The sequence below is a fragment of the Diadema antillarum genome, unplaced genomic scaffold (assembly GCF_040938485.1).
Source record: "Diadema antillarum isolate AM-2024a unplaced genomic scaffold, OU_Dant_1.0 seq00001216_RagTag, whole genome shotgun sequence".
Taxonomy (NCBI): Eukaryota; Metazoa; Echinodermata; class Echinoidea; order Diadematoida; family Diadematidae; genus Diadema; species Diadema antillarum.
In genome coordinates this window covers 1000251-1013091 of record NW_027272008.1, presented here as the reverse complement: position 1 = coordinate 1013091, position 12841 = coordinate 1000251, and the positions used below count along the sequence as shown (strand labels likewise).

The window sequence follows — 12841 nt, the reverse complement described above, 5'->3', positions numbered from 1 at the left end:
AAATAGTTTCTTTGTTAAAGGTTGAATAGTTTGTTTCTTAGCCTGTCTCAAACTGAAACCCTGTTGGGGATCTGTGCAAAGTCAGCAGAGTTTCTACAATCTTGTGGGAAGATGGGTTACTATACAGAACTAGACTTCTTTTCCTTCCTTTTTTTTTTTTTTTAAGAGGAACCCCTACAAAGCGAGTAGAATGTGATTTCCTCAGTACTATGACACTTTATGTCCCAGCAACATGAAAGCAATAATGTTTACCAGTATATAAGGAGTGCATATTAAAAAAGTAATGAAAACTGTCACAAAAGTATCTATAAAATATTTGAATGGATACGTGAACAGTTTATATGGCATTGCATGAATAATATATACATAATCTAGCTTCAGTAATTCCATAATTTTGTCTTGATCAGAGTTTTAAGGTTTTAGGTTTCAATATTTCAAGTTTTAAGAACATACACGCACGTAACTTGTGTCATGTCTTTATGCACCATATACTTTGCACGACCTGCAAAACATTTTGCCAGAGCACAGAACTAGGTCAGGTTACCTGTGATCTGGAATTGAGTCAAGCTACTTTTGAGCTCATCACGGTCATTTGAATGTTACCCATACCAGGATATCCTCCAGGCAGAGTGGTGCACTTTATTCCAAGGAGCACATCCCAATCACTCTTCAACCTCAATCTCATACACTCTCTTCCTCTATCTCTTTCTTATTCTTTCCTCCTTTCTTTATTTCTTTCTATCTTTTTCTTTTCTCTCACTCTAATATTCTTTCAGGTTATCTATCTACCTAAGTATGTATACTATCCACCTGTCTATGTACTATGTATCTACTTACAGTATCTAATTATCAGGCTATATTTCCATCCACTCATATTCTACCTACTTATATATTTATCCATCTACCTATCTTTCTGTCTATGATTCTACATTGTTGTATCTATCTTTTTATTTGTCTACCCACATACCTACATATCTACAGCATTGACAAAAAACATAAACACAAATACTGATATAATAGATCCTTATTTTTTGCCAGCCCACACTGTAAGTTGTACAACAAACACACAAAATGCCCTCAAATTTCATTCTACTGACCACTACTGATTTTGATTACGAGAATAAGAGATAGGCCACAGCACAGTATAACTTACTGACGATTTGGAAATGAATATGACAAAACACTATGTACGGCATTCTTTTTGTGAACATATTTTTAAAAACTAGAAATGTCGCTATGGCGACTGGTATGCCTCCGCCATAATGCATGATTCTCCTAATAGGTCTAGATAGTACATGTGGACAATGTGTGATTACATTTTCACAAAACTGGCAAAATAATGAAATGACAAGTTTGTCACAAATGTGTTGAATGTTCACCTTCCTTGACCTTGGTTTAATTGGATGAATAGGAGAGCATGTATTTGGGGATTTAAGGACTTTAACTTGACTTTGACCCATTCATACATTTACGCATTCAGTAATTTTCATGGTACCAGTATGGAGAAAAAGTGCAATTTCTATACTGAATAGTAAATTGTTACCATGTTCATCTGGCCTTTGACCCTAAAATTCATAAGATAATCACGTTCAGGTAGAACATGCATAAATATGCAGTAAGTTCCACGATAAATTGAGCCACTTCCGAGATATGGAGGAAAAAGTTAGTTCAGCACTTTCACTTGATCTTTGACCTTTTGACCTTTGAGACAAAAAAAAAGAAAAAAAAAGAAAAAAAAAAACTCTCCAGAGAATTTCTATTAGGTTACACATGCATACACCAAGTGTAAAAAAAAATAATAATCCTGCTGGCATTGCATGAACATGAGGGAAATAGTAAAATTTTGAAGTGTTGCACTTGACCTTTGACCCCATGAACCCTACATTCTCTAGATAATCACTGCCAGTCAGTACATGTATATACTATGTTCCATGAAGATACCTTGAACAATTTTCCAATTTACAGAGAAAAAAAAGAAGTTTTAATACTTTTACTTGACCTTTTGACCTTTGACCTTTGACCTCATGACCCAAACTTTCACCAGAGAATCTAAATTGGGTAATACATGTATACACTAAGTTTCAAGAAAATATCTTTAGGCATTGCATAGATATGGTGGAAATAGTGAAATTCTATGAATTTGACCTTGACCTTTTGACCTTTGACCTTGAGCACGTGCACCCAAAAGTTGATAGGCACAACTTCACCCCCTAATACACATACATGCCAAGTTTCATTAGGATACCTCAACAGGTTTTGATAGTTACCTTGTCCACAAAATTCATTACGGACGGACGGAAAGACGGACGGACGGACGGACGGACGGAAGGACGGACGGACGGACGGAAGGACGGACGGACGGACGGACGGACGGACGGACAACCCGAAAACATAATGCCTCCGGCACCACTTCGTGGCGGAGGCATAAAAATACACAAAATCAGCTGTTATTCCCCACCATGGGGACAATAGTTCTAGGAGGAATGAAGACTAAATATTATCCCTTTTCAAAGGAAAACTAAGCCATCTTTCAACCTGGAAGATGATATACATTGTATCAATTCAATTGTCATTGTAATTAATTCTTCCAAAAATTTGTAGAAAATGAGTTGACATGTGAAATTCTAATAAAATTAAGACACAACAAAATACATGAAACATTTGCCACACAGTACTGACATTAACTGACAGTATAAAAAGGAGACCTTTCTTTGTGGGTCATTCTACCATAAGTTTGGAACAAGCTCTTCCTTTGCAGTGATCAACTCTACAAAAAGTAAAATTTACTTGTAGAAGGTTTAAAAAAAGAAAAAGAAAACAACAATGTTGTCCTCCCCTCCCCCCCCCCCCCCTTATTTCTAAATTTTATGGGTTATTGTTTCTCCTGTAAAATTCTTTGCAGCTATAACGTCTGGATGCACATTGATAAAATGTCGTTCCTGAACTACATACATGTAGATACTCATAGGCATACCAGCATCACTAGAGATCATGTGAACACAATACACTTGGCTTACGGGAGCATCGAAGCTTGCTGCTACTTCACATTCAGATGCTCCCACCACTATCTACGAGGCACATTCTTCCACGAGATTATGCTCCCTTATAGTTACATTCGCATCACATGGCAACCAAACATTCCATAAACATACACCCACCCACACGCACAGAGTGACACAAGCCCTACACAAGCACTCCCTTTCTTTAACTACCCAATCATGTCTGTTTACATATCCCAAACATACAGCTACATTGTAAATTGTATTAATGTGGAGAACTACTTAGACAGAGTTCTTAGGTGGCAAATGCCATTGGAACTAGATTTCTGCAATATCTCCTGAATGATAAGATGTGAATATTACCTGAGAATCCTAACTGTGCCTTGACAATTTCAAGTTTTCAATAAGTTCCTCACTCTACCCCCTTTCATTGTTTGTTTGTTTTTCTATCATAATATCTCTTTCTCTCTCTGTATCAAACTATGTTTTACTTTGCACATGTGGCAGCCATACATTCTTTTCTTGATGTCGAGGGGCCACTTAGCATCAAGTTTAGATCGCTACAAGTACAAACCTTGAAATCAATTTACTCAAATGGGGGCTTACATTGAATTTCAAGGAAGCACGCTGCTGCTGTTGCAGTTTTTTAAAAATTTTCATTAATGTTTGTGTTTTTGTTTAACTGTTGTCAGGTTGGGGATATATTTGTATAATGTATTATACATGCTTGTATATGTAATATGTATATAAATATATGTTATATATATATTTTTTTTTGGGGGGGGGGGTGGAGGAATATCACTCATACACATGTATATAGCTTTTCTGCATGACTGTTTGCAGCCTCCCTTTCAGTCAGCATTTGACAAGGCATGACTTATTCTCTGACACAGAGGCCATCACTGGCACACATCATGCAGACATGTGATACATACATGTAAGTCTATCTTCTTCCATGGACCCAGTGGGGAGGGGCAGGGGGAGATGGCTGGGGGAGGGGCAGGGGCAGGGGCAGGGGCAGGGGCAGGGGGGCAATGAACCATGTCTGAGCCTCCTTCTCCAGTGGCCAGGGGCCTGTCCCTGAATAATCCCCCATGTAACTACCATCGTCTCCATATTCCAGACAGGGGCTGCTGGCGGAAATAAGCCCAGTGGATTTTCGTCCCCCCTGTCCACGCTGAATTGATCTCTGAGGATTCTTCACCCGTGTGGCGGTGCGTTCCTGTAGCCAACCACACCATCTTTGGCTCACCGGGCCTGCCACGTGCGGCGACTGTCAGAACCGCACTACCCCCCAGGTAACCAAGTAACCCCTGCCGTGGAAACGCTGAGGTTACGAAACATCCGGGTGAAAACAACATTGGGATCGCTGACCATATTCGCCTGCGATCACATAATATGTGGAGGAGAAGATCATATTCCAACCGCAATGAAGTCGAGGTGTATTTCTTATCGTGACTCATAGACATGTGACAGTGCACTGGCATTTTTGCGCTGATTTCCTCCTATCTTATTTTGGGGTATGATTATCACTTACTGCAAAAGTCCCATTTTGTCTGAACAAATCTGCAGTCACATTGTAAGCATTATTTTAAAGAAGCACTGCAGTAGATCAGCTTTTTGTTATGTAAAAAAAAAAAAATGACCATTTGGCACCATTATTAAAACGAACCAGAGAGCAAAATGTTTTTCTAGTCAAGAAAGTGACCCAAAGTTTGCAATTTTGTCTTCCCACCCCCACATGACACAAACCAAACTCAGACATTATGAGTAATTACAGCCGTATGTTGCTTTACACATGTTCTGCGTGACTCATATTGCACCATTGAGAACTATTATAGCTTGCCATTTTACTAACTAGCCTACAGCATCCTTCCCCTCTCCCCCCCCCCCCCACATGGGGGGAGGTGGGCTAAGTTTTCCAGAAAAAATGTTGTGCTATTTGGATCTCTCAGTACTATGTACTATTTTCTAATTGGGCCTATTCTAGGATGGAGGCAAAAACAGGCGGAATTTTCCATCCACGTTGGGTGCTGAAATCCACCTTTCTGACCTTTCAAGTCTTGGCACTGTTGGATGACGAGCAGCATTTGATTGTTGGTGTTCATTGCAGCTCAATGGCTACTTGTAATGCAGAACAAACTGAGAATCGAGTGTGTTGTTGTTGTTGTTGTTTTTTTAAACAATACTGGACACTTGTTTGATGAGGGTGGACAAGGACTCGATTCATTCAGGCTAGAGTTCTGGACATTAATCAATTCACACCGCGACAGATTCCTCTTGCCAAATCATCGACTGTTACAAGACCCTTTGCAAAAGTCAACTATAGGCTATCTAATCTAACAAATGATGCACCATGCCATATGCCGCGTACCATCATACCCAAGGTTATGACCTTGTGTAGCGCCATCTTGTGTTCGTAAGATGTAGAGTTACACAATGCCATCATCACGGTCGAGTTATAGCAGTCAGCAATAGTGATCTCAATGCCAATTCAGCCATCGTATGACATTTTCTTTTAAACCGTAATTACAATAATGATAATAATTTTGATATAATCTTTTCGCAACATGTTATAACAATTTTGAACAGTGATTCAGAATGAGAACAGTTGAATCCCTAGACTCATCCAATGATTACTTATTTTACGTATTCCATGGACTGGTGATGCATAGTGCGGTGCTGCTGTATGTGTGTGACACTGAGATCACTGGTGTAGTGTGTGTGACGAGTGCTGATGTTATGATGCTGACCACACAAATCATTTCATTTTGGAACATTCCTTTAACCATGTTTTATATAATATTTCTCTTAATGAAGAGAGAGTGTGGGCAGGAATTTTGTTTATTTCTAATCAAATAGAACAGACCTTTTAACCTACTAACAACATAAAAAGTTTAATAACAAAATTCTTCAACTTATATTTGATGGACAGAGCAAAGATGACCAAAAAAAAAGAATAAATCAGCATATGCATACTTTACTTAGTGGAAATTTAAAAAAACTCTGGTTTTGAGTGAGGCAAAGTACATAAACTTTGATATAATGGTAGAATAGATCCATTTATGGATGGATTTACTGCATAACATTTCACGATTTGGGACTTTATTCAATACAAAATAATCCCCCCCCCCCCAAAAAAAAAGAAAAAAAAAAGAATGACACATAACACTTGTAAAAACATCAATATGGCTCTTTGTGTTTTGGTTGCTTATGCGTGTTCATGTATGTTTGCTCGTTTGTTTGCGTTTTGCGCAAAGGAGGGAGTCATGTTTCAGCTATGTGGAGGTCTAAGATGGCATACAATGTATTACTTGATGTGGAGTAGAAGGTGGTATTATCACATTACACAGATGATCACCAACACCATTCAGATCTCTTAAGAATGCAAGTAATTGTAATTACCTCTGCCATTGACCGGATCCTTCGCCACGTACGCCACATAGTTCTGTGTTTCCTGCAGACATAGGAAGGGGGCAGAGATAAAGAGAAAAAGAAAAGAGATAAAAATAATAACCAGTTGATTTAATGACGAGTGCACTATAGTATTCATGTAAAGAGCGAGAATGTAACATGAGAATTATACTCCGTAATCAAACCAGATTAAACTTTTGCAAAAATACATCAAACTTATGAGTGCAACCAGAGTACTTCAGTTCCATAAGATGACAACATACAAATGATGAAATGATTAATGCTTACTGATCCAAGTGGTGCAAACTCAAAAATGCTCGTTGATGCAAATGACACAAAACAATACAGTTATTACAGCAGATATTGCATCTTTCTGAAATTTCTATTATAGTTTAGCTAGTGCAAACTATTTCATTTAACGTGGAGGCCAAAGACAATGTTATCGAGACTGTGCCCAACATGAATTATGATTGAATTAAACATGATATGCTTAATTACTTTTTTCAGTCTTCTGGAAGTAAGCAGTTTATCAGAGTAGATGTACCACAGTAAATGCCAAGTAAAGTGTGTACTGACCAGCTAACTCATTTTTTCTCCAGATGGAACAAGTGACCAACTTTGGCACAATAACCTCATGTGCATGTATCATTTGTAACTGCTTCAAAATTAGCTTACCTTGATACATGTAGGTGGAAGTGTTTCATTTATGGCTTTTTGTAGGGGGGTGTATTTCATAGAATATCAATAAAACTGTTTTCATCACTGGAATATAACTGTACCTTTCTAACACTTCCTCTATACATGATCCTTATCAGAGAGCATTTTCTTTGTACGTCTAGAGGTTCTTCCTATAATTTGTACATAAGTATCTACAGGGGATTGAAGTGGTATAACACGTATCTACCATTTGCCCAATATATAAAAAACAAGCCCCATCCCCTCCCCCCCCCCCAAAAAAAAAAATGGATGGAAAAGGCGATGTTTTTTTCTCTCCCCTCCCTCCATGCACTGCACTTTGTAGACGAAAAGAAGACGGAATAAACATTTACATCTGTTTGCCATTCAAGATAATCGAGACCCAACGCACTCCCGAAGGGAAGGTTGGTTATCAACCCACGTAGGTCTCTTATGTTTACATGAGAGGACTGACGTTACAGCTGTCCACTAATCAACCCCCCCCCCTCCACCAAAGGTCTACCGAGAAAGCAAGAAGTTACGTCCTCAATTACGCAAACGGAAGCAAGATATGTTTTGTCTGCACTCAACATTCCCAGTAGCGCTAATTATCAAGCTGTATGAATCTTGATAACGGCGATACTTATCCTTGCTGATATGAATGGTAATACGTATGCACCAGACGTAACTCTGATACGGCCTCAATTTGCCATACATCTTGTGTCAGGGTATAAAAGACTCAATTATGCTGAAAAGAAGTTTGTCCTGCATCATATTCTCCTTTCTTTATTTCCTCAAAGCATCTGAATAACTTGGTTCTCTAACTGGCCAAATCAAAAGATAGCTTGCATCCATTCGCATGCCAGTACAATCTCTGAATCCCCCACAGCATTTTAAGGGGAGATTGACCCAAGCATGCATACCAATTCATTAAATGCAGATAAATGAATGAACTTATCTGTGGAAGTATGAGGATTTTTTTGTCGTTAATTCAAAAATCAAGACTTTTTATAAAAGTAGTTGTTAATTCAAGGTAAAGATTCATGAAAACTTATTTTCACTCCGGAACGGACCGTGAAATTTTGTTCAATCTTTCACTGCTGTATTCCTCTATCTTAAATCCTCTGAAATCCAACTGATGACCAAAGAAAATTCCCCCCCCCCCAAAGAGATACATGTATCATCACAAATACTCTGAAGGCCTGTCAGTGCACATCCATTGATTACGCTCTTATATGTGTATGCTTGCACAAACTTGACACATACAATGTATCGTAACCTAAACTTTTATCTTTATCATGATTGAGACTTAAATGCAATGCTTTCATATTTTTTTTTTGATGGTTAAAAATAAAAAATGGGGCTCTGACTGCCCATTTGTATAATGAGACCTGCTAAATAAATTGCCTAGTCAAAGAAACCAAAAATCTTTGACAGCACTTTTACAAGAAGGATATTACATGTATGTATATTGATTTATTTGCATTGTGAAAAACATGGCATATGCTATCCTTTCAGGGAAAAAACAGACTTTAGAATAAGGGCACAGTTTAATTTCATAAACCTAAGCAAAATAAATTATCCCCACATAGTTAGACATGCATTATGAAATGCTTTCAAAAAAAAAATAGTGAGAAACCTCATTTTACAAACAAACTTGGGTTATCTAGATACATGTACTTGGGTAGGTCATGAAGAAATCCTTCAAAGTTCCCTTTATACATGAAACAATGCACAAAGAAAAGAAAATCAACCATCTTCCTCAAATCTCTTCACGGACAAAAACAAACAAACAAACAAACAAACAAACAAAACTACTATCCTGTATTCATTTGTATCTTCCTCTGGCTTTCGATATGGTATGTTTCACTGCGTGCCACAAATGGGGACGTCACCCATGCGCGACCTCTGACGTACAATGTAGTGATGATTTCATTCGAATGTTTCCTTGTGCGACCTGGTCAGCGTAGGCGCAGCGATGTAACCAGAGAGTCTGAGACTCCAATGTTTTCACTCTCTGTGTTGAATCTCCTTTTTTAAACAGACATTACTCAGTTAATCAGTCACTCACGTCTCATTTTCTGTGGTCTTCGTCATTCGTGTACTGTTTCCAATAATTCCCCTCATTAAATCCCCAATCGAACTATCATGCCGTGACAGCAGCATTACATCACACGTGACGTCAGCAATGTTGGCAGAACGTTTGTCTGTTGAAGAATAAGTGCAATCGCAAACCCCAACATAAAACAAGTCAGTGTGTGTATGTGTGTGGGTGGGTGAGGGAGGGAGGAAGGGGATTATTGTTGTTTATAATGCATAACCCATCACCTACATGTACAGGGACCTGACAGATATCATACACAGTCTATGGGAATTTGGGGATTTCATGTACAATAAATCAACATGTTGTACCTATGATGCCATTGCCAAAATTGGGGGGGGGGATTAAAATGCTTGCAGGTTATATGTCACCCTCTGAAGCCACTGTGAAACAAAAATATCAAAGGTATGCAACACTTTTGTTGTTTTTGTGGTGGTGGTGGTAGTCGTGGTTTCTGAAATCTACAACACTGGCTAAAAGGGAAAACGGATTGCTCATATGTCTGCAGAAACTTGATTTTTGCTCTAAAATTTACACATATGTATGCATATTAGAAATGTGTGAAATAATGCGGTGACAACACAATTTTAGGTGTGGGTTTCTTCAATTTGTCTACCTCTAAAAATCAAATTTGTTAAGATCGCAACTTCTGATCTGTAGATTAACAAACATATCGGAAAAAAGGAACCAGTGGAACTCGAACCTGTCATCTACTGCTACAAATTTGATTTGCAGAGGGAGACAAATTGAAGAAACTCACACCTGAGCCTTCACACCTCTGAATAATATCTTTCTTTCATTTAACACAATTTTAGTTGGGTAACTACAATAATGCAAAATGTTAGCCTTTTATTGAAGTATGCCGACAGTATTGCAGTCTGAGAACATATCCAATTAAGATTGCTATATAATGTTTTATAATCAATTATCAATGATTGATAATCAGGCCATAGTTGTATCCATCAATCTTCTGTGCAAGAGTGTATCGCATGCAGCTTGTTGGGAAATACTGCTGCTAGGGTACAAACGTTCTACCTACCAACTACTAAATGGAGAGGGCACTTCAGAAATAAAAGTCTGCTACAACGTTATCATTTTATACTTTAAATCTTCAAGTACTCCAAAGCAATTCCTTATCCTAGCATATCACATCCGCCAGACAAGTTTCTTGGTAGAACCTTTTGATGTATTGCAGGCAAATTCCAAATGGTGGAAGATGAATTTTGACCCCTTCTGAAAAACTATGTTTTGGCTTGAACTCTTTCATTTCCACAGATCCCTATCCATGAATGAGATCCCAATCCCAGTGTGAGGTCATGGTCCTGGGAAGGTTAATAACTATGTTTCTCAAGAGTCAGATCTCACTTATCTTCGTACGGCCCGACTCCCCATCTAGCTCGCTGTGTGTGGGAGAGAGCACACACCCTCGCCACATCCTCAATATCGGTATCTCGCAGCACCACCGAGGTGTCAGGAATCTCGCCTGTTAGTGAAAGTGGCACTTTGATACCCACAGGATGTCAGAATTTCTCACGGCTGTTTGGCAAAATATCTGCACTCGGCAAACGCCATTATACCTGTCTCCCAAGCATTCCCTCTCATCTCAATGTTTCCTTTTTGCAGGTGTAGAAACTTAACCAGGGTTTACTGAAGGCATTGATACATGAACGGTGGCCTGAAACCGGATTAATATCACATGCTGATGAGTAGTTTCCTGCCTTCCATTACCCAATCGCAAATAATCAAAGGTTTGCGAGTTTCACACAATCACTGTCAAACCAAAATGACTTTATTGAGACAAGTGGCACTATATACTACAAACCATAAAGAGCAATTACAATTGGTCGGTTTCACATTCGCAGCCATTGACTTTCTGTACTAGTGAAAGCAGAATAGCAGCTCTTATGAATAATGTATGTATGTCACTACAGGCTATTCATCTCAGAAATGTTTCGCTCTTAAAGGGTTCTCTGAAATGCTAGGATCAGAGGTAGCCATGTTCTTGTATTATAAATGGGGAATTCACAGATGCCCATCTATTTTTGAACAAATGAAGGGTTAAGAAATGATACAGATTTCAATATATGATCAGGAAGGCCTCCGGAAAAAGAGACTGGGTTTAATCACTAGCATTGTGACCATATCATAATGAGACTACTATACTAATGATGCACAGGATAGAGTGTGTTAGTGAAGGTGCGGCGCGCTCGAGAGTATTGACAATGGTGCGACATGCACGAGGCGCAGCCGAGTGCATGTTTGCAACCGTTGTCAATACTCGAGAGTGAGCCGCACCTTCACTAACGCCACGAAATAATCCTGTGCATCATTAGTTTTATAAAATGGGTCGAAAACTAACAGCATTATTCACGTACCTTTGTGGGTCAATACCAGTCAGCTACATGTAGCACTCGCTCAAAAGTAAAGATGTCAGAAGATGTTCGTCCCAAACATTTACGCACGTCGCACTCGGAAATCCCGCACACTCACCTAGTACTGTACGTACGTATAAGAGTATACGTACGCCACGTACTGTTATGCACAAGAAAGGCCGCCGGCTGTTGTGGCAGCCCGCGGCCCGAACTAAAAGTTGTTTACAGGATTGACAGCGCGTATAGTAGCGCGTGACGCACTTGTAACAACTGATTGAGTGCGCACTGCTAGTGTAAAACATTGTGACGTACGTCAGGCCAGGGAGGTGGAAGAGAGACTCTTCTTAGTGCTTACCTGAAGAAAATAATGCACGCACACGTGACTCATTTCAGCGCTTCCAATTGGCTACATTCTTGAACCCATTTTATAAAATGTAATACTTCATATTCAAATACATGTGTAATCATACTTTATGCATACATTTTTTTTTTTTTTTTTTTTTTGCTGTTCTAGATAAGCAAAAAGCTTCTCAAAACTAATGTATGGAAACTGGATTCCAAGTGTTGAAATGCACAAAGTATAGTACTGGAAGATGTAATAGCTTGTTACTAGGTCTTCAGAGGAAAAGTTTGCATAAAGTTGAACGAGTAAACTACTAAATTGAAGGTCCTATTTACCTTTGGGAGCGGTGATTTAAAAAACGTTCAAGATATCACATTTGATGCATACGTGTAGGTATGTTGTATCACAAAGCATCCTACCATATAAAGTTTTTGCAATAAATCCTAACATATAAGGAGATATCAGTATTTTTCTCAATAAACCATAACTGTAGACGGTTTAGTTTGGAAACATCTTTATAATAACAATTGTTCACATTTTGTATGTTTATTATACGGATTCAAATTTTTACAGTTGTTGTTTCTATCCCTAACTCACATTTTAGAACTATTTTAAAGCACTAATGCTGGGTTTTTGTTTCATCTGCAAATGGTAAATCATGCCTTTAAACTTTCCTGCTCAGTAATATTTGGAAACTAAAAGAGTCACTTCACAGCCTCTTTCACTTGATAATATTGCCACATCTTCATAGCATATGAGGTTGCTACACTGCTACTGTTCATTGGGAACAGGAGACGACTTTCTAGCTAATGTCTGTATAAACATCTACCTTCCCACATGTTTAACTTACTTTTTTTATCACAGCCACATAAAAGCTGGGTGGATATTCGCTGTAATTTTAATACTAACATGAGAGAAGAACTCTAAAGGGACCTTT

At 38.5% G+C, this 12841-nt stretch overlaps 1 protein-coding gene across 1 annotated transcript in view; it reads right to left on the bottom strand.

The window, feature by feature from the left end:
* Nucleotides 1–12841, bottom strand: part of LOC139744880 (SHC-transforming protein 1-like) — a 128385-nt gene that overhangs the window by 46768 nt on the left and 68776 nt on the right. Inside the window, exon 7 of the mRNA XM_071655290.1 lies at nucleotides 6405–6456. Within this exon, the coding sequence (XP_071511391.1) occupies nucleotides 6405–6456 (52 nt within the window). The remainder of the gene's footprint in view (nucleotides 1–6404; nucleotides 6457–12841) is intronic.